Source organism: Bos javanicus, chromosome 4 (genome assembly GCF_032452875.1).
Source record: "Bos javanicus breed banteng chromosome 4, ARS-OSU_banteng_1.0, whole genome shotgun sequence".
NCBI lineage: Eukaryota > Metazoa > Chordata > Mammalia > Artiodactyla > Bovidae > Bos > Bos javanicus.
This window is the reverse complement of record NC_083871.1, coordinates 56,191,329-56,217,852: the sequence shown is the minus strand read 5'-3', so window position 1 is coordinate 56,217,852 and position 26,524 is coordinate 56,191,329. Positions and strand designations below refer to the sequence as shown.

Genomic DNA, 26,524 nt, shown 5'->3' with positions numbered 1-26,524 from the left:
TCAACTGTGGAAAATTCTGAAAGAGATGGGAATACCAGACCACCTGACCTGCCTCTTGAGAAATCTGTATGCAGGTCAGGAAGCAACAGTTAGAACTGGACATGGAACAACAGACTGGTTCCAAATAGGAAAAGGAGTACGTCAAGGCTGTATATTGTCACCCTGCTTATTTAACTTATATGCAGAGTACATCATGAGAAACTCTGGACTGGAAGAAACACAAGCTGGAATCAAGATTGCCAGGAGAAATATCAATAACCTCAGATATGCAGATGACACCACCCTTATGGCAGAAAGTGAAGAGGAACTCAAAAGCCTCTTGATGAAAGTGAAAGTGGAGAGCGGAAAAGTTGGCTTAAAGCTCAACATTCAGAAAATGAAGATCATGGCATCCGTACCCATCACTTCATGGGAAATAGATGGGGAAACAGTGGAAACAGTGTCAACCTTTATTTTTTGGGGCTCCAAAACCACTGCCGATGGTGACTGCAGCCATGAAATTAAAAGACGCTTACTCCTTGGAAGGAAAGTTATGACCAACCTAGATAGCATATTGAAAAGCAGAGACATTACTTTGCCAACAAAGGTCCGTCTAGTCAAGGCTATGGTTTTTCCAGTGGTCATGTATGGATGTGAGAGTTGGACTGTGAAGAAGGCTGAGCGCCGAAGAATTGATGCTTTTGAACTGTGGTGTTGGAGAAGACTCTTGAGAGTTCCTTGGACTGCAAGGAGATCCAACCAGTCCATTCTGAAGGAGATCAGCCCTGGGATTTCTTTAGAAGGAATGATGCTAAAGCTGAAACTCCAATACTTTGGCCACCTCATGGGAAGAGTTGACTCATTGGAAAAGACTCTGATGCTGGGAGGGATTGGGGGCAGGAGGAGAAAGGGACGACAGAGGATGAGATGGCTGGATGGCATCACTGACTCGATGGATGTGAGTCTGAGTGAACTCCGGGAGTTGGTGATGGACAGGGAAGCCTGGCGTCCTGTGATTCATGGGGTCACAAAGAGTCGGACACGAGTGAGCGACTGAACTGAACTGAACTGAATAAGTAGTGATGTTTACCTGGGTATTTTCTTTTGGTGAAGTATCTGTTCAACTTTTTGTATGCTGAAAAATAACTGGGTTGTTAAAAACCTATTTTCTTATTGAAATTTGAGAGTTCTTTAATATAGATCCAAGGTCTTAATCAGATATATTGCTTGAAAATATTTCTCTCAGGTTATGTCTTTTAATTCTCTTAATGATGTCTTTTTTTTATTGTAGTATTGTTGATTTACAATATTTTATTATTAATAGTTTCAGGTGTTTAGCATAGTGATTCAGTATTTTTATAGACTATATCCCATTAAAAGTTATTACAAAATAATAGTTATATTCCAGAGTGTTGTACAATATAGTCTTGCTGCTTATCAATTTTATATATAGTAGTTTATATTTCTTCATCATATACTCCTATCTTGCCCTTGTTCCTTTCCCTCTTCCCCACTGGTAACCACAAGTTTGTTTTCTGTATCTGTGAGTTTGTCTGTGTTTTACTATATACATTCATTTATCTTTTAGATTCTATATAGAAGTGATAACATATAATATTTGTCTTTCTCTGTCTCACTGCTTCACTTAATCTGATATCTCTAGGTCCATCCATGTTGCTACAAATGGCATTATTTCATTCTTTGTTATGGCTAAGAAATATTCCCATTGTGCATATATATCACATCTTCTTTATGCATTCATCTTGTTGATGGACACTTAGGTTGCTTCCATATCTTTGCAATTGTAAATAATACTGTTATGAACATTGGGGTGCATGTATGTTCTCTAATTGGAGTTTTTTCCAAATACATGCCCATGAGTGGGACTGCAGGATCATATAGTAACTCTAGTCTTAGTTTCTTAAGGAACCTCCAACAGAGTAGGTGGGTTCCCTTTTTTTCACACCCTCTCCAGCATTTATTCCTTGTAGACTTTTTAATAATGGCCATTCTGACTGGTGGGAGGTGATACCTCATTGTAGTTTTGATTTGCATTTCTCTAATAATTTGTGGTACTGAGCATCTTCTCATGTGCTTGTTGGCCATCAGTATGTCTTCTTTGGAACAATGTCTATTTAGGTCTTCCGCTCATTTTCTGATTGGGTTTTTAAAAATATATATAAAGTTGCATGAACTATTTGTGTATTTTGGAAATTAATCCCTTATCAGTAGAATTGTTTCCATTTTCTCCAAGTCAGTAGGTTCTCTTTTGTTTCACTTATGGTTTCCTTTGCTGTGCAGAAGCTTTTAAGCTTAATTAGCTCCCTTTTGTTTACTTTTGTTTCTATTTCCATTATTCTAGGAGATGGATTAAAAAATATTGTTGTGATATATGTCAGAGAGTGTTCTGCCTATGTTTTTCTCTAGGAGTTTTATAATATCTGGTCTTATATTTAGGTCTGGATGTGAGAGTTGGACTGTGAAGAAAGCTGAGCGCCGAAGAATTGATGCTTTTGAACTGTGGTGTTGGAGAAGACTCTTGAGAGTCCCTTTGACTGCAAGGAGATCCAACCAGTCAATTCATTCTAAAGGAGATCAGCCCTGGGTGTTCTTTGGAAGGAATGATGCTAAAGCTGAAACTCCAGTACTTTGGCCACCTCATGCGAAGAGTTGACTCATTGGAAAAGACTCTGATGCTGGGAGGGATTGGGGCAGGAGGAAAAGGGGACGACAGAGGATGAGATGGCTGGATGGCATCACTGACTCAATGGATGTAAGTTTGAGTGAACTCCGGGAGTTGGTGATGGACAAGGAGGCCTGGCATGCTGCGATTAATGGGGCAAAGAGTCAGACACAACTGAGCGACTAAACTGAACTGAACTGAATCCATTTTGAGTAGATTTTGTATAGATGTTAGAGATTGAGCATTTTTTTGAACATTAAACCAATCTTACCCTCCTGGAATACATCAAACTTTGCCATAATGTATTATCTTTTTTGAAATATTGTTGGCTTCAATATGCTAAAATTTTGTGGAGAACTTTTGTGTTTATGTTCATGATGGATATGAACTATAGGTTTTTGTTGTTCTGTAATGTCTCTGGTTTTGGTACTGGGGTAATGGCCTCTTGGAATACGTTGAGAAGTGAAGTCATTTGAGCCTGGAATCTTCTTTATGTGGAAGTTTTTAACTGCCAATTAAAATTTATTTAATACATTTTGAGCTATTAAGGTTATCTATTTCTTTATGAGTGAGCTCTGGTAGTATGTATCTTCCAATGAATTTGTCCATTTAACTTGTGGAATTTATTGGCATAAATGTTTTTGCAATATTTATTATCCTTTCTTTTAATACTAGTAAAATATGTAAGATGTCACATGTTTCTCTTTATTTCCTAATTGGTATGCTTAGTGACTTAATCAGTTTTATTGTTCTTCTCAAGTAGCATTTGCTTTCAATTTTTTCCCTACTATATTTCTGAAAGTTTTTTATTTCATTGATTTCTGGTATAATCTTACTATTTTCTTTCTTGTATTTTGGATTTAGTATGGGCTTTTTTGGTTTTTGCTAGTTGAAAATTGATGTCATTGTTTTGAGACCTTTCTTATTTTATAATAAAGGTGTTTAGTATTGTATAATTTCCTTTAAGTACAGTATTACTTTATTTTTCAATTATTGTTTTGGCTGCACCACATGGCATGTGGGGTCAGTTGTCTGACCAGGGATTGAACCCATGCTCCCTTGGAATCATGGAGTCTTAACTGCTGGACTGCCAGGGGAGTCTCTCTAAGTACACTTTAGTGATTTTAGAGGCATCCTATGCATACCTATGTTTTTGATAGCTTATGTTTTCATTTATCTTCATTCCAAATATCTAATTTTCTTGGTGAGTTCTTCTTTCACTGATGTTCTAATTATTCCATCAGTTATTGAGAGAAAGTTGATTAAATCTTCAACTATAATTTTATAAATATCTGTAATTGCTACTTTATCAGCTTTTGGCTTATGTATTTTGAAGCTTTTATTAGATGCATAAATGTTGAAGACTGTTTTGTACTCTTGATGAACTGATCTTTTTATGATGATGAAATAAGCATCTTTATTACTAGTGATATATTTTACTCTAATGTCTACTTTGTCTGATTTTAATAGTGCCATTCTAAGTCTTTTGGCCATCCTACTTGTGTGTAATTGAAGTGCATTTCCTACAGGCAACATGTATTTGAGTCCTGTTTTTTTTTATCTAGTCTGACAATTTCTACCTTTTAATTGGGTATTTAAGCCATGTCTATTTAATGTGATTATTGGGAAACTTAAGTTTAAAGGTATAATCTTGCTATTTATTTTCTATGTTTCCCATCTGTTCATTGTTTCCTTTCTTCTCTATATGCCATCTTTTGGATTAAAGAAATTTCTTTATGATCCTATTTTATCTCCTTTGCTAATTTATTAGCTGTAACTCTTTATTTTACTAGTTGCTTTAGAATTTATAGTCTACATCTTTTACCTATCATAATATCTTACATCTTTACCTTCACATAATATCTTACCACTTAATATGTAGAAGAAAAACCTATTACTATACATATAGTATATTTCCCTTTTTCCCCTCTTGTGCTAGTGTTATCACACATTTTTATACAGATTATAAACTCCTACAGTTGACTCTTGAACACACACCATGAGTTTTCACTGCACAGGTCCAATTAGACATGGGTTGATTTTTAAGAAATATACAGTCAGTTCTCTGTATCTGTGGACATAGAACCCAGGGAAGATCTGAGTCTAAGGGCTTGAGCACCCAGATTTTGACATCTGTGGTGGTGGGGGGGTATCCTAGAACTATTCCCCTGGGATGCGCAAGGCCAGCTCTACTATTAGCTTCTATCAAATTTGGAAGAATTCTGACCATTATTTTATTTCTTTTATTCTCTTCTCCCCCTTTTTGAAGGGACTCCAATTGTGCTTATATTTGGCCACTTGAAATTGACTCACTGTTTGCTGATGCTCTTCCATTAAAAAAAAAAAAAAGTCTGTTTAATTTTGGGTAGTTTCAATTGTTATGTCCTCAGTTTAACTTCTGTAATATCTAATGTACTATTAATCCCATTAGTACACGTTTCATATCATACACCATAGTATCCATCTTTGGAAGTTATATTTGGCTATTTTTAATTATCTTTCATGGCTCTACTTTTTATACATATAGAATATAGTTATAACATTCCCATCTTAATGTCCTTATTTCCTAATTTTAACATCTGTGGCAGTTCACAGTTGCTTTCTGTTGGAAGACTGATCTCATTGTGGGTCCTATTTTCTTGCTTCTTTACTTGGCTGATTACTTTTTTATTGGATGTCAGGTATGGTGAATTTTACTTTGCTGTGTACTGGATTACTCTGTACTGCTATAAATATTCTAACTTTGTTCTGGGATGTATTAATAGTTAAATTATCTGGAAACAGTTCGATTTTTTTGGCTCTTGTTTCCAGATTTGTTTCATGGGACTAGAGCAGCCTTCAGTCGAAGGTTAATTATTCTTCACTACAGAGGCAATTATTAATTATTTTCCACTACTGGGCTTCCCTTGTAGCTCAGTTGGTAAAGAATCTGTCTGCAATGCAGGAGACCTGGGTTCGATTCCTGGGTCAGGAAGACCCCCTGGAGAAGGAAATGGCAACCCACTCCAGTATTCTTGCCTTGAGAATCCAATGGACAGGCTACAGTCCATGGGGTCGCAAGAGTCGGACACAACCTAACGACTAAACCACCACCACCACTCAGGTAAGGCAGTTTTGTGTACTCTACCCAAGGCACTCTGATTCTTGAGGTTTTCAGTGTGGCTAGGGGGAACAGGTACTACTTTCCAGCCTGTGTGAGTGCACCAGACAATATAACCCTTAGACCTTTGAAGTGGTACTCCCACCAGGTTCATATAGTTTTCTCACAGAAATGTACTGGTAAGTACTCAGTTGAGTACACAAGAAGAAATCTTTGCAGACCTCTGGAATTTTCTCTTTGTGCAGCTCTCATATCTTTGGTACTTTGTCCATGAACCCTAGCTGTCTTGCTATCCCAGGCCTTTCACCTCTGCCTCCATAATTCAGGGTTATCAGCTGTGCTCTGCTTGGGATCCCATTTGTGCCACATACTGGAAACTCTCTGAAGGCTACGTGCTGGTAAAACTGTATGCCTCATTTGTTTTTCCATCTCTTGGGGATCACTGTCCTTCATTACCTGATATATGTCTCTTGTATATTTTTCTGAATATTTTATCAACATTTTAGTTGCTGCAGGTAGGAGGAAAGAGGATCAGACTGGTCCCTGTCACTGCATCTTGCTTGGAAGTATGTCTCTTCCTTTTGTTTTAAAATTAGTTATAGGGTTCTGGGAACTATAACAGTCTGACTCTACTACTAAACTTATGTTCTTCTGCCTTCCTTAATGGCTTTACAGTTGAAAATTTATAGCCCTATCTATAAACAATTTAATATTTTAAGAATAATATTTAAGCTTGAAGTTTAGATTAAATGGTCATCATGTCTTAGCAGTCGCTGACGGATATCTCTAATGTGTATCTTAAGGAAGGAAGGGGAGAGAATCCATGTGCAAATCCACCTGCACTTTAAACTATAGCTCTGAGACTTCCTCTGTGGTCCAGTGGCCAAGATTCTGTGCTCCCAATACAGGGGGCCCAGGGAACTAGATCCTGTGTGCCACAACTAAGACCTGGCATAGCCAAATATATAAGTAAATATTTAAAAGAAAATAAAATAAGACTATAGCTTCTGATGGCACAGGAATTCTCTGCAAAGTATTTGTCTACCTTTATAAAGCAGAGATAATAGTAAAGGTTTTTAGCATTTTCTTGTCAGTGTTAGTCATAAAGATTGTCAAGCTCATTAAAATTAAAGAATAAATTTATTTAAAAGTTGACACTTCAGGCAGGAATTTTTCAATTATAACAGCAAACGTTTCTTTAGCACTTACTATATAAACAGGCCCTTTCTTAGGTGCTTTAAGTACTTTTTCTCAAGTAAACATGACAATCTTATAGGTATGGTCCATTACAAACCTCACTGAACGGATGAGAAAACTGAGGCTCAGACAGTCAAAGTGAGGTTGAAAGTAAGATTTCTTTCTCTTATTAAAGTACTTATTGAGTACTTAATAAGCCAGGCACTCTTCTAGATCCTGGGAGCATAACAGTGGGGATAAAAAAAATCTCTGACCCTAAGAGTTTATACTGTTTACACATAATCTCTTCATAGCAATAAAAATTAGTAAATTTTTTGTGCCTGGTGCCATATCAAAAGTTAAAACTGCAAAAGTGATGAATTTATGTCACTGAGGGAAATAAATATAATTTTAAAAGCAGAGGAAACATTCTTTGTAAAGTTAAAGTAGTTTTATCTACTAAGTACAAATTTGGCAGTCTCCAAGACCCTGCTCTTTACTATTCCATATTAGCTCTACATCACAGTACATTTCAGAAAGAGATGCATTTAAAAAATCAAAGTAAATAAAAAGCTGAAACATTACAACTATCTGGGAACTTTGCAACCTACTACAATTTCTTGACTCCAATGACAGATGATAAACAAGAAACAAAATGACAAATATGGTATTGGTCAAATTAATATTAAAGAAATGCTCAAATTTTCATAGACTATACATTTATTTTTGACTAGAAAGAGCCTCTTATCAACTTGTACACAGGAAATATATTTTCTATTTCAGGAATGTAAAGATAGTGCTTCCTTTGTATATATACATGTAAAATGTTCAAGTCTCAGAACAAAACAAACAGAACTATGCATACCTCTACAGCAGGTACAATGTCTATGCCAACAGTTAGAAATTCTTCAAACTTCAGAAATGGGTTAAAGCAGCTGCCAACGTCAAGTAATCTGATCTTTCCTGAGGTTTGTAGCAACCTAAAAATAGATTATTTTCAGTATGCTTTTTATAATATGAAATAAAATATAAGAAAAATTCAAACGTTTGAGAATAAAAAAGATATATAGACTATTGGCTTTTTGGTCTCAGGATCCCTTTACATGTTTAAAAATTACTGACAGCCTTGAAGAACTCTTTCGTTTATGCAAGTTATATCTACCAATAATACCATGTTTGAAACTAAAACTCAGTGGTTTAAAAACATTAATTCATAATGAAAATTTAAATTAGAAAGGTAGTAAAAGTGAGTTATTGTTTTACATTTTTTCAAGTCTCTTTAATGTCTGGCTTAATAGAAGATGAATGGATTCTCTTTATCTGCTTTTCATTCAAGCTGTTGTAATATCACATGCCATGAAATTTCTAAAAACTCAACACTAGATTCAAGAGAGACTGAAAGTAGAAAAGGCAAATGACATTTTAGTATTATGAAAATAATTTCCTCCCCAAAGAGACCCTGGAAGGCTCTCAGATTCCTAGATGGCATTTTGAAAACTATAGATGAAAGAATCCATTCACGAATTAATTCTCAGTTGCCAATATAGTGATGTCAATGACTTAAGGACCAAAGAGAAAAGCTGTTATAGAATAGTATTTTTTAAGTAATGAAAAAATTTTATTTTGTGCAGGAGCATGTCTTATTTACAAAAGTAGTAGGAAAAAAGAAGGTAACCAAACTATACATGATCATTAAAGTTAGTAAAATGCAGCTAATATGGATCTGAAGAACTGAAGTGAAGTTAAAGTCGCTCAGTCGTGTCCAACTCTTTGTGACCCCATGGGCAGTCCATGGAATTCTCTAGGCCAGAATACTGGAGTGGATAGCCTTTCCCTTCTCCAGGGAATCTTCCCAACCCAGGGATCAAACCCAGGTCTCCCACATTGCAGGTGCTTCTTTACCAGCTGAGCCACAAGGGAAGCCCAATATGGATTTCAGTTCAGTTCAGTCGCTCAGTAGTGTCTGACTCTTTGAGACCCCATAAGCTGCAGCACGCCAGGCCTCCCTGTCCATCACCAACTCCCGGAGTTCATTCAAACTCACATCCATCGAGTCAGTGATGCCATCCAGCCATCTCATCCTCTGTCGTCCCCTTCTCCTCCTGCCCCCAATCCCTCCTAGCATCAGAGTCTTTTCCAATGAGTCAACTCTTCCCATGAGGTGGCCAAAGTACTGGAGTTTCAGCTTTAGCATCATTCCTTCCAAAGAACACCCAGGGCTGATCTCCTTCAGAATGGACTGGTTGGATCCCCTTGCAGTCCAAGGGACTCTCAAGAGTCTTCTCCAACACCACAGTTCAAAAGCATCAATTCTTCGGCGCTCAGCCTTCTTCACAGTCCAATTCTCACATCCATACATGACCACAGGAAAAACCATAGCCTTGACTAGATGGACCTTTGTTGGCAAAGGTAATGTCTCTGCTTTTGAATATGCTATCTAGGTTGGTCATAACTCTCCTTCCAAGGAGTAAGTATCTTTTAATTTCATGGCTGCAGTCACCATCTGCAGTGATTTTGGAGCCCAGAAAAATAAAGTCTGACACTGTTTTCACTGTTTCCCCATCTATTTCCTATGAAGTGATGGGACCAGATGCCATGATCTTCGTTTTCTGAATGTTGAGCTTTAAGCCAACTTTTTCACTCTCCACTTTCACTTTCATCAAGAGGCTTTTGAGTTCCTCTTCACTTTCTGCCATAAGGGTGGTGTCATCTGCATATCTGAGGTTATTGATATTTCTCCCGGCAATCCTGATTTCAGCTTGTGTTTCTTCCAGCCCAGCGTTTCTCATGATGTGCTCTGCATATAAGTTAAACAAGCAGGGTGACAGTATACAGCCTTCTACAAGCAGCAAATAAGGATGAAGGAAAACAGTGGAATTTTGTTGGTCTAGTTTTCAGATGGTAAAGCAATAATAAAAATCAACTTCAGACATGCATTTTCACCGATATTTAGAAATTTTTTCTGAATAAATTATGAGTAGATACTGGAAACATAAAGGAAAGAAATATAGTGAAATAACTGAGTAAATAAATGGAATCCTGGGTTCTTTAAAGTCTATAGGGCACAAAAAAATCTGCCCAGCTTCTGTTCCTTATACCTTGGCTAGTATTCTGCCATAGGATCCATTAGAGAAGTGTTAAACTATACTAAGTTAAGCTCCTAGAAAAGGCACTGTAAGTCAAAATAATACACAGATTTTTTTTCATAAAGGAATGCAATAAATAGGGGTATGTTTTTAACCAATAGCCTGATGTCCTAACATTTTATAGAAATGACCAGAATCACCATCTGATCATAAATGAACTATACATAGAATCAGTCCTGTACAGGACACGGCAGGTTATAGTACTGTAAAAACAATATGAACAAATTAAAGTATTTTTGTCAATAAAATTTTATTTAAAAATTCATCTAAAGAGGGGGTTATGAGGGTATAAAGAAATAAAAGAATTAGCACTCTCAGCAAAAAGAGTTGCTCCTTGGGCTCAAGAGGTAATTTTCTGTACTGCAGCAAAATCAAGAAGTCGATTATTGTGTAGTCCAAGTGACACGTATACCAATCATCTGTAAAGCTGAATTAAATTTAGTGAAACTTTAAATATCACAATACCCTAGCTCCAAGGAAGAAGGCGACAAGCAAACTTCTGTGGTATACGTTGCAAGCTTTCAAATGGGGCAAAAGACTGAGTAGATTGAAACCATGGAAATGCTTTGCATATAGTTGACATTTACTAAATTAACAAATATGAATACTCAAATCATAACCAGTTATACTAAATGAGAACCTGTAACAATATGTAATGTTAAATACATCACTAGATTGCCATTCTAATCCTTACATGGGGCTATGGTTAAGAACAGGAGTTCTGGAATCAGAGAGACTTAAAATGTGATTCATGTCTCCATATCACACAGTCCTTTACCTGTGTGATATGGAGACAACAATGATAGCCGCACTTAAGAGTTGTTTCCAGGATTAAATGAGATAATGCATTTATGTTTGACCTAGTATGTGGTACTTGGTAAATGCTCAAAAAAGTGGTAGATATTGTTAGCTATTAACATCCTGTTATATTATAAAATCCTATGTGGTTTGTCCACTAATGACCTTCCTAAACGTAGTAAAAGCAGAATTTGCCTCACACTATTCTGATAGATCTAGTAAACTGGGTAGAACAAAATTTGTAATAGTCTTTTAAAAGGTGCTTCTTATAAACTTTCTACCTGAATAGAGTATTCTGAATCATTTAAGTTGATTCAACATTAAATATGAAAATGAAAGTCACTCAGTTGTATCCTACTCTTTGTGACCCCATGGACTATACAGTCCATGGAATTCTCCAGGCCAGAATACTGGAGTGGGTAGACTTTCCCTTCTCCAGGGGATTTTCCCAACCAGGGATTGAATCCAGGTCTCATGCATTGCAGGCAGTTTCTTTACCAGCTGAGCCACAAGAAGGGTTTCCCTGGTGGCTCCCAGTTGTGGTCAGTGCCCCTGACACTGCAATAGGCCATGGTCAACCCATGTCTCTGCCAGAGACTCCTGGACACGCACAGGCAAGTCTGGATCGGTCTCTTGTGGGGTTACTGCTCCTTTCTCCTGGGTCCTGGTGCACACAAGGTTTTGTTTGTGCCCTCCAAGAGTCTCTGTTTCCCCAGTCCTGTAGAAGTTCTGTAATCAAATCCTACTGGCCTTCAAAGTCAAATTCCTTGGGGATCCTCAGTCTTTTTTGCCAAATCCCCAGGTTGGGAAGTCTGCTGTGGAGCCTAGAACTTTTGAAGCAATGTGAGAACTTCTTTGGTATAATTGTTCTCCAGTTTGTCTCTTGCCCACCCAGCGGCTCTTCCCAGATAGTGGATTGTGCTAGTGGTAAAGGACCTGCCTGCCGACACAGGAGATGTGGGTTCAATCCCTAGATCCCCAGGAGAAGGAAATGGCAATCCAATCCAGAATTCTTGTTTGAAAAATTCCATAGAGTAGCCTGGTGGGCTACAGTTCATGTAGCTGCAAAGAGACACTTTTTAATATAATTTAATATAATGGAATCGGAGAAGGCAATGGCATCCCACTCCAGTACTCTTGCCTGGAAAATCCCATGGCTGGAGGAGCCTGGTGGGCTACAGCCCATGGGGTCGCTAGGAGTCTGACATGACTGAGCGACTTCACTTTCATTTTTTACTTTCATGCACTGGAGAAGGAAATGGCAACCCACTCCAGTGTTCTTGCCTGGAGAATCCCAGGGACAGGGGAGCCTGGTGGGCTACCATCTCTGGGGTCGCATAGAGTCGGACACGACTGAAGTGACTTAGCAGCAGCAATATAATGGAATAACTTAATAACATTGTTGTTCAGTCGTTAAGTCATGTCTGACTCTTTGCAACCCCATGGACTGCAGCATGCCAGGCTTCCCTGTCCTTCACTATCTCCTAGAGTTTGCTCAAATTCATGTCCATTGAGTTGGTGATGCTATATAACCATCTCATCCTTTGCTGCCCTTTTCTCCTTTCGCTTTCAATCTTTCCCAGCATCAGGGTCTTTTCCAATGAGTTGTCTCTTCGCATTAGGTGGCCCAAGAATTGGAGCTTCAGCTTTAGCTTCAGTCCTTCCAATGAATATTCAGGGATGATTTCCTTTAGCACTGACTAGTTTGATCTCCTTGCTGTCCAAGGGACTCTCAAGAGTCTTCTCCAACACCACAATTTGAAAACATCAATTCTTCAGTGCTCAGCCTTCTTTATGGTCCAACTCTCAAATCTGTACCTGACTACTGGAAAAACCATAGCTTTGACTGTACAGATCTTTGTTGGCAAAGTGATGTCTTTGCTTTTTAATATGCTGTCTAGGTTTGTCAAAGCTTTCCTTCCATACAGCAAGCGTGTTTTAATTTCATGGCTACAGTCATCTTTTGCAGTGATTTTGGAGCCCAAGGGAAAAAAAAAAACCGTCACTGCTTCAATTTTTTCCCCTTCTATTTGCCATGAAGTGATGGGAGTAGATGTCATGTTCTTAAGTTTTTTGAATGTTGAGTTTTAAGCCAGCTTTTTCACTCTCCTCTTTCACTGTCATCTAGAGGCTCTTTAGTTGCTCTTCACTTCCTGACATTAGCATGGTATCAACTGCATATCTAAGGTTGTTGCTCTCAGTAATACACTCAATCCATTTCAAATTTCTTTGGTTTAGCTCTGCAATTTTTTTTTTGTTACATCAAACATATATTTACAGTTTAAACACTAATCACACAGTGAACAGAACATCCAAATAAATACTACCCAGGTCAAGAAATAACACTCTGCATCCTAGAAACACAGTCCTCCCTGACAACATCCCCTACCCATTCTGTAAAGGCAGCCACTGTCCTGATTTTAGTGATAAACATTCCCTTGGTTTCCTTTTATAGTCTTCCCACCATGAATGTTTTCTGAGTAATAAAGTTTCACACTACACATTTGCTTTTGTGACTTTCTTCTTTCACTTAATATAAATTTGTGAAGGTCATCTGTGTTTCTATAATTTAATTCAGATTCATTGCTGTGTGGTAGTACCTTTTACACAACACATCCCATTGTGATTTTGATGAGAATGGCACTGAGTCTAAAGATCATTTGGGAAGAATTAACATCTTTACAATATCAAGTCTTCCAATGCATGGACATGCTATTATTCTCCATCTACTTAGGTTTCCTTCATTGTCTCCAAATAGCTTTAACAATTTCTCTTAAAGGTTCCATGTGTATTTTATTGGATTTATATTTCTTGTTAGCTCAAGAAATTTCTTGTTAGCATCACTTTTTTCCCTATGGATAAACCCTCTTTATTTTTTTAAAAAATTTAGTTTTTCATTGTTGGTTACAGAAATGCAACTCATTTTGTATAATGATTTGTATCCAGCAGCTTGACTAAGTTTCTGTTATTTCAATTGCTAATCTGTATATTATTTTGAGTATTCTAGTCTAAGTACATAGTTATATGAAATCTGTGAAAAACAACATTTCTTATTTCTTTTCTTGTCTATCCATCCACCCACCCACCCACCCGTCTATTTTTTGCCTCACTGCTTTTCCCAGGACTTCTGCTGTTCAGCTGCTAAGTCGTGTCTGACTCTTTGTGACCCCATGGACTAGAGCACACCAGGCTTCCCTGTCCTGCACTATCTCCCAGTGTTTGCTCAAACTTCAGGCCTCTTAATACAGTACTAAACAGGACTAATACAAGCAGTTACTATTTTGTTTTCAGTCTCAGGAGAGACATTAAGTGTAAGTTCACAATTAATATATAATTCACTATTAAACACAATGACTGTGGCAGGTTTTATATAGAAACCTTGATAAAGCTGAAGAAGCTCTTCTTATACTTTGCTAGTTCCTTTTGTAAAAAAAAATTTCACAGAATTCTATGTTGGATTTTATGAAATGCACTCTACTCAGCTACTGAGATATGACTTTAATTTGTTTACGTGATAGAGTACACTCAATTCTGTAGTGTTAAACCAAGCCTGCATTATTGGGAATAATCTGATTTGGTTTTGATAAACTATCCTTTTTATACATTATTTGTTTTATATATGTATATATAACTGGTTCTATCTGTGGTGGTTCTGGTCTATAAAGTCATCACAATCACTGAACCATGCTCCTAAGGGAAACAGAAAATTATGCCTCTGATTACAATACTTTAATTATCAGATCAACATATAACTTGGATTTATGTGTATTTCTGTTTAAAAGTAACTTATTTAATATATATTACAATGCATCAACACTGAACTCACAACCAACACCATTATAACTCATGCCTAAGGGAGGCATGGAGAAGGCAATGGCACCCCACTCCAGTACTCTTGCCTGGAAAATCCCATGGATGGAGGACCCTGGTAGGCTGCAGTCCATGGGGTCACTAAGAGTCGGACACAACTGAGCGATTTCACTTTAACTTTTCACTTTCATGCATTGGAGAAGGAAATGGCAACCCATTCCAGTGTTCTTGCCGGGAGAATCCCAGGGACGGGGGAGCCTGGTGGGCTGCCGTCTATGGGGTCGCACAGAGTCGGACACAACTGAAGCGACTTAGCAGCAGTAGCAGGAAGGGAGGCATATCTAATATAGTACTTTCTCTGTAAGGTGTAATACAGCCTTCTTGTTTTTAGACACACTTTGTTTATGCTTAGGGGTCACTTAAAAAGTAAAATCAATAAAAAGTGCAAAAAATGTACTCTAAATAGACTGAAAATGGGACATTTTTATACTTGAGAATTGAACAATAAGGAAGAGCTTGCCTTGCTCAACTTCAGCTAGGAGGTGTATGTCAGATGACTTAAATTTTTTGCCACACTGAGCATGTCCACAAATGAGACTGAAAATACCAAGGGTGTACTGATTTTGGAATTAAATTTTATTGATTAGGTGAATTTGAAGATATGGAATTTTTGAGTAATGAAGATAAACAGCGTGTACACCCACCCCCACACACATATATATTTGCAGCTATGTTCACTCATTATGCCAGCAAATTTGGAAAACTCAGCAGTGGCCACAGGACTGGAAAAGGTCAGTTTTCATTCCAATCCCAAAGAAAGGTAATGCCAAAAAATGCTCAAACTACCACACAATTGCACTCATCTCACATGCTAGTAAAGTAATGCTCAAAATTCTCCAAGCCAGGCTTCAGCAATATGTGAACCGTGAACTTCCTGATGTTCAAGCTGGTTTTAGAAAAGCCAGAGGAACCACAGATCAAATTGCCAACATCTGCTGGATCATGTAAAAAGCAAGAGAGTTCCAGAAAAACATCTATTTCTGCTTTATTGATTATGCCAAAGCCTTTGACTGTGTGGATCACAAAGAACTGTGGAAAATTCTGAAAGAGATGGGAATACCAGACCACCTGATCTGCCTCTTGAGAAATCTGTATGCAGGTCAGGAAGCAACAGTTAGAACTGGACATGGAACAACAGACTGGTTCCAAATAGGAAAAGGAGTACGTCAAGTCTGTATATTGTCACCCTGCTTATTTAACTTATATGCAGAGTACATCATGAGAAACACTGGGCTGGAAGAAGCACAAGCTGGAATCAAGATTGCCGGAAGAAATATCAATAACCTCAGATATGCAGATGACACCACCCTTATGGCAGAAAGTGAAGAGGAACTCAAAAGCCTCTTGATGAAAGTGAAAGTGGAGAGTGGAAAAGGTGGCTTAAAGCTCAACATTCAGAAAACGAAGATCATGGCATCCGGTCCCACCACTTCATGGGAAATAGATGGGGAAACAGTGGAAACAGTGCCAGACTTTATTTTTCTGGGCTCCAAAATCACTACAGATGGTGACTGCAGCCATGAAATTAAAAGACTCTTACTCCTTGGAAGGAAAGTTATGACCAACCTAGATAGCATATTCAAAAGCAGAGACATTACTTTGCCAACAAAGGTTCGTCTAGTCAAGGCTATGGTTTTTCCTGTGGTCATGTATGGATGTGAGAGTTGGACTATGAAGAAGGCTGAGTGCCGAAGAATTGATGCTTTTGAACTGTGGTGTTGGAGAAGACTCTTGAGAGTCCCTTGGACTGCAAGGAGATCCAACCAGTCCATTCTGAAGGAGATCAGCCCTGGGATTTCTTTGGAAGGAATGCTAAAGCTGAAACTCCAGTACTTTGGCCACCTCATGGGAAGAGTTGACTCATTGGAAAAGACTCTGATGCTGGGAGGGATTGGGGGCAGGAGGAGAAGGGGACGACAGAGGATGAGATGGCTGGATGCCATCACTGACTCGATGGACGTGAGTCTGGGTGAACTCCAGGAGTTGGTGATGGACAGGGAGGCCTGGCGTGCTTCACTTCATGGGGTCACAAAGAGTCAGACACGACTGAGCGACTGATCTGATCTGATCTAATCTGATTTTTAATTTCAGTTTAGAGTACTCAGTATTTATATACACAGTCAGGATATGGGTTAGATTAATAAATAGCATCTGTGAACGCCTCTCTGAGTTTAGCATTCTTTGTTAGGATGTGCTCTTTAAATTCCCTCCCAAGACACCTATGACTTTCAGATAGCCTTTCTCAGATTATACTTTTCATGCTTTCTCTCTTTCCATTGAAACCTAGGACTTATTACAGCTATATCACTTTCTACTGAAACATCCCTCTGAAAATAAACATCAAATTCAACCACAATATACAATTTGCCACCATTAAGAATGTTGAAAAGAAATGTGATATAGGCTCTGTAACTTCATTAAACAGTTGTAATCAATTTTGTGGTCTACGGCAATACTGCTGGAACGTGTTAGTGTTCTCTGGAGACTACTCTGAGGCATTTGAACACATTTTTCTAAATGTGCACTAGGCTGTAAGAAAGCAAGCCTTTTTTAGACATGCCAAATGTGATTCCAAAGAGACTGAGGAAAAACAAAGTCATTGTGCCTTATGAGAAACAATGGGGAGGGAGGAGGGAGGAGGGTTCAGGATGGGGAACACAGGTATACCTGTGGCAGATTCATTTCGATATTTGGCAAAACTAATACAATATTGTAAAGTTTAAAAATAAAATAAAATTAAAAAAAAAAGAAATGGCTGAATTTATTAATGTTGGTAAGGTAAATATTTAGAAGATATTAGATTTTCTGACCAGGAAAATCTATAGAACAGAATAACAGTCTGATCAGTCAGGAAACAACTGGTTTTCTACAGGACAGCTAATTGAAATACAGTTAGACTGGTTCCTAATTTCAATATATCGGAATCCTCTACATTTACATTCTGTAAAGTGATAAAACATACTTAATAAAAGACAAAGTTTGGTTAGAAAGCTTGTTATGGTTTCTCTACATTTTATCGCATCTTTCAAATGTTCATTTACATTCCTCAGTGAATTTTCACTTTGCTTTAGATAGATTTATGCAGAGAACCTTAAAACTGTACTATTTGGAAACATTTTAAAATTTAAGAATTCAGTCTTCAAGTTCACTTACAGTTTCTCAAAAATGTTAAGTAAAAATCTTGCATGTAAAAATGTATAGGCTATTCATACAATAACTTTCTATTTAAATTTCTTTCCTATGTTGATTTTTACTCAATACTGCCTTTGTTCTCTTTTCTAAACCAGTTATAGTAAAAGATCATATTTCTTTATTCCCTCCCCCTCAATTCCCATCTGTATTTCTTTACTCCTGTCTGCCTAGGTGTTCAAATGATAACTTTCTATTTAAATTTTCTATGTTGGGTTTTACTTAATATTGCCTTTGTTCTCTTTTTCAAAACAATTATAGTAAAAGATCATATTTCTTTATTCCCTCCCCCTCAATTCCCATCTTGTTGGTTAAGGAGCTTAATAAGGAAAATACTGGATTTTATTTCCGACAAAATTTTCTGTCTGGCATGCTGCCAGTGTCAACAACAGAATCTTGAACACCTCAAGACATTTTAAGAGGGAGCTATAAACTCTAAGTAAAATGTTTTGCTTGTTACATAAGAAAACCTGGCAATATTTACCCAAGTATACAGTTTTAAGCAGGTTTTCAAAGTGCTGTCTTCAAAGCCATCGGTATTTTCCAGAGTCCATTCAAGGGCCAACAAAGGCAGACGTGGGAGATATTGGGTGGTGACAACTTCTATACCTTTTGCCTGTACCACAAAATGTTTCCTCTGAAGAAAATATTCTATGGCTAAAATGTTGAAATCAATAATCCAGGCCTTACTTATTACCCTACTGGTTTGATATAGAGGAATGGGAAATTGGATTTCCATATAGTATCTTCTTCAGGAGAAAGAAAAGAAGAAAATGCACTATTGAGAGTTAGTATATAAAATACCACTGTCACTCTGAATTCATGACAGTCATATATATGAGAAATTTTTTTACAATCCAACTTTTAGGGGTGATAGATAACAAATAAGTGTGTAAACTTTATTATTAGATACCCTGGATCACATTAAAAATCATTTAGTTCCACCCATCTTCCTGTCTTAATCATTTCTTCAAGGAAAAGCAGAAAAAATTGTTAAAACAGAAAACTTCTGATTCTGATTGATGGTGTGGTTTATTATCATTTATTAACATTTAGAGAATACCCAAAGCCAGGATTGAACCTGGGTCTCCCACATTGCAGGCAGATTCTTTACAATCTAAGCTACCAGGGAAGTCCAGCATTTAGCAACTTGTTCTTAGCATTTCATATAGTCTGTTTCATTTCTATACATATCATAAATCCTTGAAATGATTCTCAACCATTACTGATTTTGATGGCAATATGTAAAACCAGACAATAGCTTCTCCTTCACATTTAGATAGTAACAAAAAAAATATACTAGAAGGAGATTAAGTGTGTGAGTAAAGGTTGTTTATAGGTTAAACAATCTGAACTATGTAGATGAAGTCAGGCTTTAATAAAGAAAAGTGTTAGCTCAGGGAGTTAATGATTTATATCTGAAGGGATAGTTTTTCCCAAAATGCATTTCAAAAAATAGTCTTAGAAGATGCTTCTTTGTCGATAGGGCAAATGAAAATATAGTCTCTTTTTTTTTGAAGAGCTACAGGCATGTAACCATATAATAGCTCTCTAATTAAAAAAACTCAACTTTAATGTCCAAATCTGTTTTGTTGACAAACCCGTTTTAAAATTATATCTTACTCATTTTTGACTTCCCTGGTGGCTCAGATTGGTAAAGCGTCTGCCTACAATGCGGGAGACCCGGGTTCAAGCCCTGGGTTGGGAAGATCTCCTGGAGAAGGAAATGGCAACCCACTCCAGTATTCTTGCCTGGAAAATCCCATGGATGGAAGAGCCTGGTAGGCCACAGTCCACGGGGTCGCAAAGAGTCCAGACATGACTGAGCGACTTCACTTTCACTTTACTCATTTTACAGAATTTCTTGGGAAAAACAAAATTTTGAGACTGGAGATAAAGAATTCATGAGAAAGGCATGGATATCTAGTTTTTAAGCAAAACATATGGAAAAAACTGAAAGGATAACCCAGAAAATCCATATACAGAGATCACAGCAGGCTTATGAAGAAATAAGTGAAAAGATCTCAGCCATGGCTTCACATGAATGCCCAGATTGCTGCCCTTATTGACAACATTTTTTGGGTTGCCATCATGGTGATCACTGTCATCATATAACAATGGCCACTATATCAGCAACGTAAAATTCTTATGAGTAGGTACTATTACTCTCATTTTACAGATGAGGGGAATGAGGCTTAGAGAAGTTAAATACATATTGAAGGTCATTTGCTAGTTAAGTGATTTCAGATGGAAGTAAAATCTGACTCGTAGTCTGAGCTTTTAACAATTATGCTATGTCTCCCACAGAAGGAAGTACCAGTGTGGATACAACTTAATAGTTGTCCATGCATAAAATAAACATGCTATGGAATATTTACTATAAATGTAGGTCCGCATTCTAAAAACAAGCTAATCACATGTATTAGTTTTCTATTATTATGTAATAAACTACCACAAAGTTAATTTAAAAATACAACCTAATTTTGTAGAAGTTCAGGCATGCTTGGCTGGTACTCTGCTCTGGGTGTGATAAAGCTGAAATCAAGGTTTCAGCAGAACTAGGCTCTTATTTAAGAGTTTTGTGAGGGGAGAATCCACTTCTAGGCTTATTCAGGTTGTTGGCAGAAACCAGTTCCATGTGGATGCAGGACTGTTTTTTTGCTGACTGCTCAACTTCTAGAGGCTACCTGTATACCATGGCTCATGGCCAACCCCATTTTCAATGCCAACAGTAGCACGTTTATTCTTCTTATGCTTCAAATCCTCCTGAGACCCTCTGTCCCCCTTATCTTCTGTTGCATTTGGAAAAAGTTATTTGTTTTTAAGGGCTCATGTAATTAGATTAAACCCACCCAGATAATCCTCCTGCCTTGGTCAATTGATCAGTAACATTACCAGAAAAAGACTGAGATCGCTGGAGGGAGAGGGATTTTTGCCTCCTTCAGACTACTTTTAGACTCAAGATGCAACATCTTGCAGATTTTAGACCTGCCAACCCCTACAATCATGTGAGCCAATTCCTTAAAATACATCTGTCTGTCTCTCTGTATACATTCCCACACACTATATTAGTTCTATTCCTCTGGAGAACACTAATACACACTTCCCAACAGAATCCCATGCATCTGGTGGTCAAGATTCCTATTTTCATGTAGGGCTACCCAAGAGATGAGAAGGAGTTTCAAAACACAGAGGAACACCAGTGGCATATCCCTACTAACTGTTCCCTAGTAGCATACCACAACATACTGAGTTTCCTTGCTCCCTCGTAAGTCAATAGATAGACTGAATTATTGGTCTTAATCAAACTAAACCTCATGAAAGAGAAGCCTATCAAGATTCCTGGCAAAGAAACTTAAAGGTTTAAGATACTCTAAAAATGCGAATACAAGGGAGTTAGAAACAACACAACACAACAGATCTGACGCTTCTATTTCTAGTAAAAACATTTTCAGCTAGATTGAAGCAAAAAAAATTACTAAATCAGATTGGGCAAGATTAGAAAAATTCAAAATTATAAATAAAGTTAACTGAAATGCAGATTTATATTCACTCATGACCTTGTCCTAAGTGATTAACCTACATTTCAGCATTTTTTAACAACTCAAAATTTTATGACAGGGCATGATTCTTTAAAGGCAAGGGTCTAGTGCTTGAGTAAGAATACATTTTATATGTAATGGGAATTTTTTAAGAGTTACTATACTCTTACCTGTCTTCTTAAAAATAACTTAATACCTTTTCTTGACATGAGAGATATTCATCATGACTGTTCATCATTTTTATAGATATATAGGACTCTATTCCTACAAAAAAAATTGCCTGTTTCTAGAATTATTTGTTTTTCTCTAAGATAGTTGTCTTTTCTCTGTGTCACATTTTGTTATTATGTAACAGACTCTTCTGTTTTCTTAATGTTTCTTATCTACTATGCTTTGAAAAATTCTCCCCTTTATTTCCTCTTTTTCATTTTTGTGTATGAAGGCCTCCTTCCATGGCAATTACTTGAACTGATCTCATCTTTGTTCAGAGTGGTTAAACTCAAGTGGGTTAAAACTAGATACATTGTCTTTTATTAACCAGGGTAAGAAGCCAAAGAGTAGATAGAAATATCAGATTCTCACTGTTTTCTCAAGATAAAAGTATCACACACAACCCCTCCACCACCTGAGCCCCCCCTTTTAAAGCCTTTTCTTAGTCTGCTTCTAACATTTTAATCCTTTTTCTCATCGGGATCACCCATAATGTTGTATTTATCCTACTCTAGATACTGTGGGCCAACATCAAAGTACTCAATAGTACACAGAACTGAAAAGATATTGTAGGGATAAAAAGAAAATAAAGGAAACAAAGTACTACTAATTTCCCATTTCTAAGCTCAATTAAGTTTTCTTTGTTCTAAAGTCACAGTTAACTTAATCAGGAGATTGGCATTATCTGGGGCTTTGGTTAAAATTCATTTTATAGTCTCTTTTAAGAGAATTCATTCATTCATTGATTTACTGTGTTTGCAACTCATTGCAGTACTCTTGCCTGGAAAATCCCATGGACAGAGGAGCCTGGTAGGCTGTAGTCCATGGGGTTGCAAAGAGTCAGACATGGCTGAGCAACTTCACTTTTCACTTTCACTTTATGTGAGTTGGGAAGATGCCCTGGAAAAAGAAATGGCAACTCACTCCAGTATTCTTGCCTGGGAAATCCTGTGGACAAAGCAGCCTGGCAGATGACAGTCCCTGGGATTGCAAACAGTCGGACATGACTGAGTGACTAGCACTTTCTTTTCAATTTATGTGCAAGGTTACTGTGTTAAGCCCCTGAGTTAAAGTAGAGAATAACAGAATTTGAACATCTGTCCTCCTGAAGTACTCACTAGTACACGGTTTAGAAAATTATAATGGTTAGGAAGATTGTTATAATGACCCTCGGGCAAGTTACTAAAGTGATTAACTTAATTCTTTTGCAATTCTCTAATCCTTTCTTAAAGTTCTCAACTATTATTAAAGCCTAAAGAAAACCTGGTTTTTAGACACAGACACAAGTTCTCTTCTGATTTTATGATAGAGTAGATTAATTTACTGTGAATTCTGTAAAATATACAGACTTTCTTGGGTTTTCAAAACTATTTCTACCTTTGGGAATATGTATTCAATCTAGAGCTAATGCATAAAAATACCCAGATTCTGGGAAGAACAGGTTTCCCCTCTTAGCAGTCCTTAATGCAAATAAACATTGCCTAAAGGCTTAGAGATTGTGTGAGGAAGACAATGTCATTCTGAAATACCTTACTACTCTACACTCACATTTATAGTTTAAAAGCTCTATGCTATGACCTCTACTGCTACTGGTTTAGATTAAAGTTAACATAGGTAACAATGTTTCTTTGAAGGCTAAAAACCACTGCATTGGCAAACTGAGGTAGAAAAGAATCCAGCTGGCTAAGGTTCTTCAACAACTTATATATTTCAAAGAAGGCTTCCATCGGAGGTTCATATTACATCTATGGTCATGTTAAGACCACACTCTTAATTTTAAAATATTCTCCAGAAGTAAAGCAATTACTCTCATACTTTCTATATCATATTACTCAATTGTTTCCATATTTTTCTTTCACTTATTCAAATATATACTAATTACTGTATGCCAGGTATTTCAAAATTCTCCAAGCCAGGCTTCAGCACTACGTGAACTGTGAACTTCCAGATGTTCAAGCTGGTTTTAGAAGAGGCAGAGGAACCAGAGATCAAATTGCCAACATCTGCTGGATCATCGAAAAAGCAAGAGTTCCAGAAAAACATCTATTTCTGCTTTATTGACTATGCCAAAGCCTTTGACTGTGTGGATCACAATCAACTGAGGAAAATTCTGAAAGAGATGGGAGTACCAGACCACCTGACCTGCCTCTTGAGAAACCTATATGTAGGTCAGGAAGCAACAGTTAGAACTGGACATGGAACAACAGACTGGTTCCAAATAGGAAAAGGGGTACATCAAGGCTGTATATTGTCACCCTGTTTATTTAACTTCTATGCAGAGTACATCATGAGAAACGCTGGGCTGGAAGAAGCACAAGCTGGAATTAAGATTGCCGGGAGAAATATCAATAACCTCAGATATGCAGATGACAGCACCCTTATGGCAGAAAGTGAAGAGGAACTCAAAAGCCTCTTGATGAAAGTGAAAGTGGAGAGTGGAAAAGGTGGCTTTAAGCTCAACATTCAGAAAATGAAGATCATGGCATCTGGCCCCATCACTTCATGGGAAATAGATGGGGAAACAGTGGAAACAGTGCCAGACTTTATTTTTCTGGGCTCCAAAATCACTACAGATGGTGACTGCAGCCATGAAATTAAAAGACGCTTACTCCTTGGAAGGAAAGTTATGACCAACCTAGATAGCATATTCAAAAGCAGAGACATTACTTGGTAACAAAGGTTCGTCTAGTCAAGGCTATGGTTTTTCCTGTGGTCATGTATGGATGTGAGAGTTGGACTGTGAAGAAGGCTGAGTGCCGAAGAATTGATGCTTTTGAACTGTGGTGTTGGAGAAGACTCTTGAGAGTCCCTTGGACTGCAAGGAGATCCAACCAGTCCATTCTGAAGGAGATCAGCCCTGGGATTTCTTTGGAGGGAATGATGCTAAAGCTGAAACTCCAGTACTTTGGCCACCTCATGGGAAGAGTTGACTCATTGGAAAAGATTCTGATGCTGGGAGGGATTGGGGGCAGGAGGAGAAGGGGACGACAGAGGATGAGATGGCTGGATGGCGTCACTGACTCGATGGATGTGAGTCTGAGTGAACCCCGGGAGTGGGTGATGGACAGGGAGGCCTGGCGTGCTGCGATTCACGGGGTCGCAAAGAGTCAGACACGACTGAGCGACTGATCTGGTCTGATTTGATGATATAGTTATAAGGCAAAGTTACTAACCTTAAATTTACACAGAAGGAATATAATTTAGGTAACTGCTCTATTAATAAAATATCATGAATTATTTTTACATGCCTTTCTATAAGTACAGCTGAACTGAGAATGGGAAATACACACAATATAATAAATATATAGTACTACATGAGAATTCAGTTCAGTTCAGTTGCTCAGTCGTGTCCAACTCTTGACTACCACTTCAAAAAACATCATAAATAATATATGATTTGGGAACTGAGGTTATCTGTTCACTCCTCCATATACTGTTCTCAATATGACTAATTTGGCTATTATCAGTATAGTAAGAATAAGCATAGTAACAATGTGTTATTAAATTTGGTGCAAGAAAATATTCAGAACTCTGTGTAACACTGGGACTAATCTAAAGATTCCAGCTCTGTCTATGGCAGATCCATGGGTAGGCAGTTTCCATGGGCCAAGTGAAGCAAGGAAATGGGTGAGAATCAGGGAAAAGCCATGCCCTCCAGTGACCAGCAGCCTGTGACTACAATATCTATTGCCTGGTGAAACAGAAGTGGTCAGGCAGGAGTGGGCTGAAACTCAAGGCAGTTGTTTACTGATTACAGGGTTTCAGCTATTTTATCTCTTTTAAACAGCAGCTTCCCCATAAGCTTCATGGTAGAAGGTTTAGAAAGTCAAAGACACTAACCCTCTTCTTCACCATAAATCCTATCTAGGCCTAAGTACTAGATCTCAGAAAAATTTTATATTTCCTTTGTTTCACTTAATTAACAGCAGTCTTCCAATTTACCCATACTTTTGTTTCCCCCTCTTAAATATGCTTTCAAACAATATTACAGCTATACTTTCTCAAAAGAATGAGAGTATAAACAAAGTAGGGAAACTGTTAAATAACACATATGAAGGTATTTAAAAACTGGGATTCATGTTTTCCCCTGCACATGCCATTATCAGTTATACCACTTATTGCACTATTGTCTTCATGAAAATAACTGAAAAATTAAAATAATACTGTGATAAGGAGCTTAGTTATCCATCTTAGTACAATGGGGACAAAGATAAAATTCATTAAACCTGCTTAAAGCCGTGAATTTTCAACCTCCCAGTTTCATACTTACTGGGTATGCAAAAAACAGAAAAGCTAAATTTAAACTGTGTACTCAATTTTAAATTATTAAAGAACATGTAAAACATACTGGAAATATATTATCACCAATGCTGATTAAAACATGAGGTATAATAATATTATTTTTTAAGGGAATGGGAATGAAAGATCTCTTACAACTTTCCAACTTTCTCATATGAATTCACTCGACTCTTTTGAAAAGGAATTACCTGCCCTCAAAGAGTTTATAAGTGTCTACAGGTCCAATGCCATTGAGCACACTGACAATCTAAGTGAAATTAAATCTGTCCCACCTCTTTTCCCTTGCTCTTGTGTATTTTGATGTACCAAAACTTTGAAAAAAAAATTAACACTCCTCCTCGGATAAATCATAAAACAGGGTATACTGATTCTGAAAAGCACAATATCTGTTTTTCTTATACTCAGCAAAAAAGAACTGAATTTAAATTAAAATGCAAATAAGCCAACTACTTTGGTGACTTAATACTGTTAATATTTAAAAATAAGACATGAAAAACAATGGCTTTGCTCTGGGAACACCCTATACTTTTTA

General features: G+C 37.4%; 1 protein-coding gene across 1 annotated transcript in view; it reads right to left on the bottom strand.

Moving 5' to 3' along the window:
- Positions 1-26,524, bottom strand: part of BMT2 (base methyltransferase of 25S rRNA 2 homolog) — a 79,460-nt gene that overhangs the window by 6,134 nt on the left and 46,802 nt on the right. Inside the window, exon 4 of the mRNA XM_061414086.1 lies at positions 7,804-7,918. Coding sequence (XP_061270070.1) covers positions 7,804-7,918 — 115 coding nt within the window. The remainder of the gene's footprint in view (positions 1-7,803; positions 7,919-26,524) is intronic.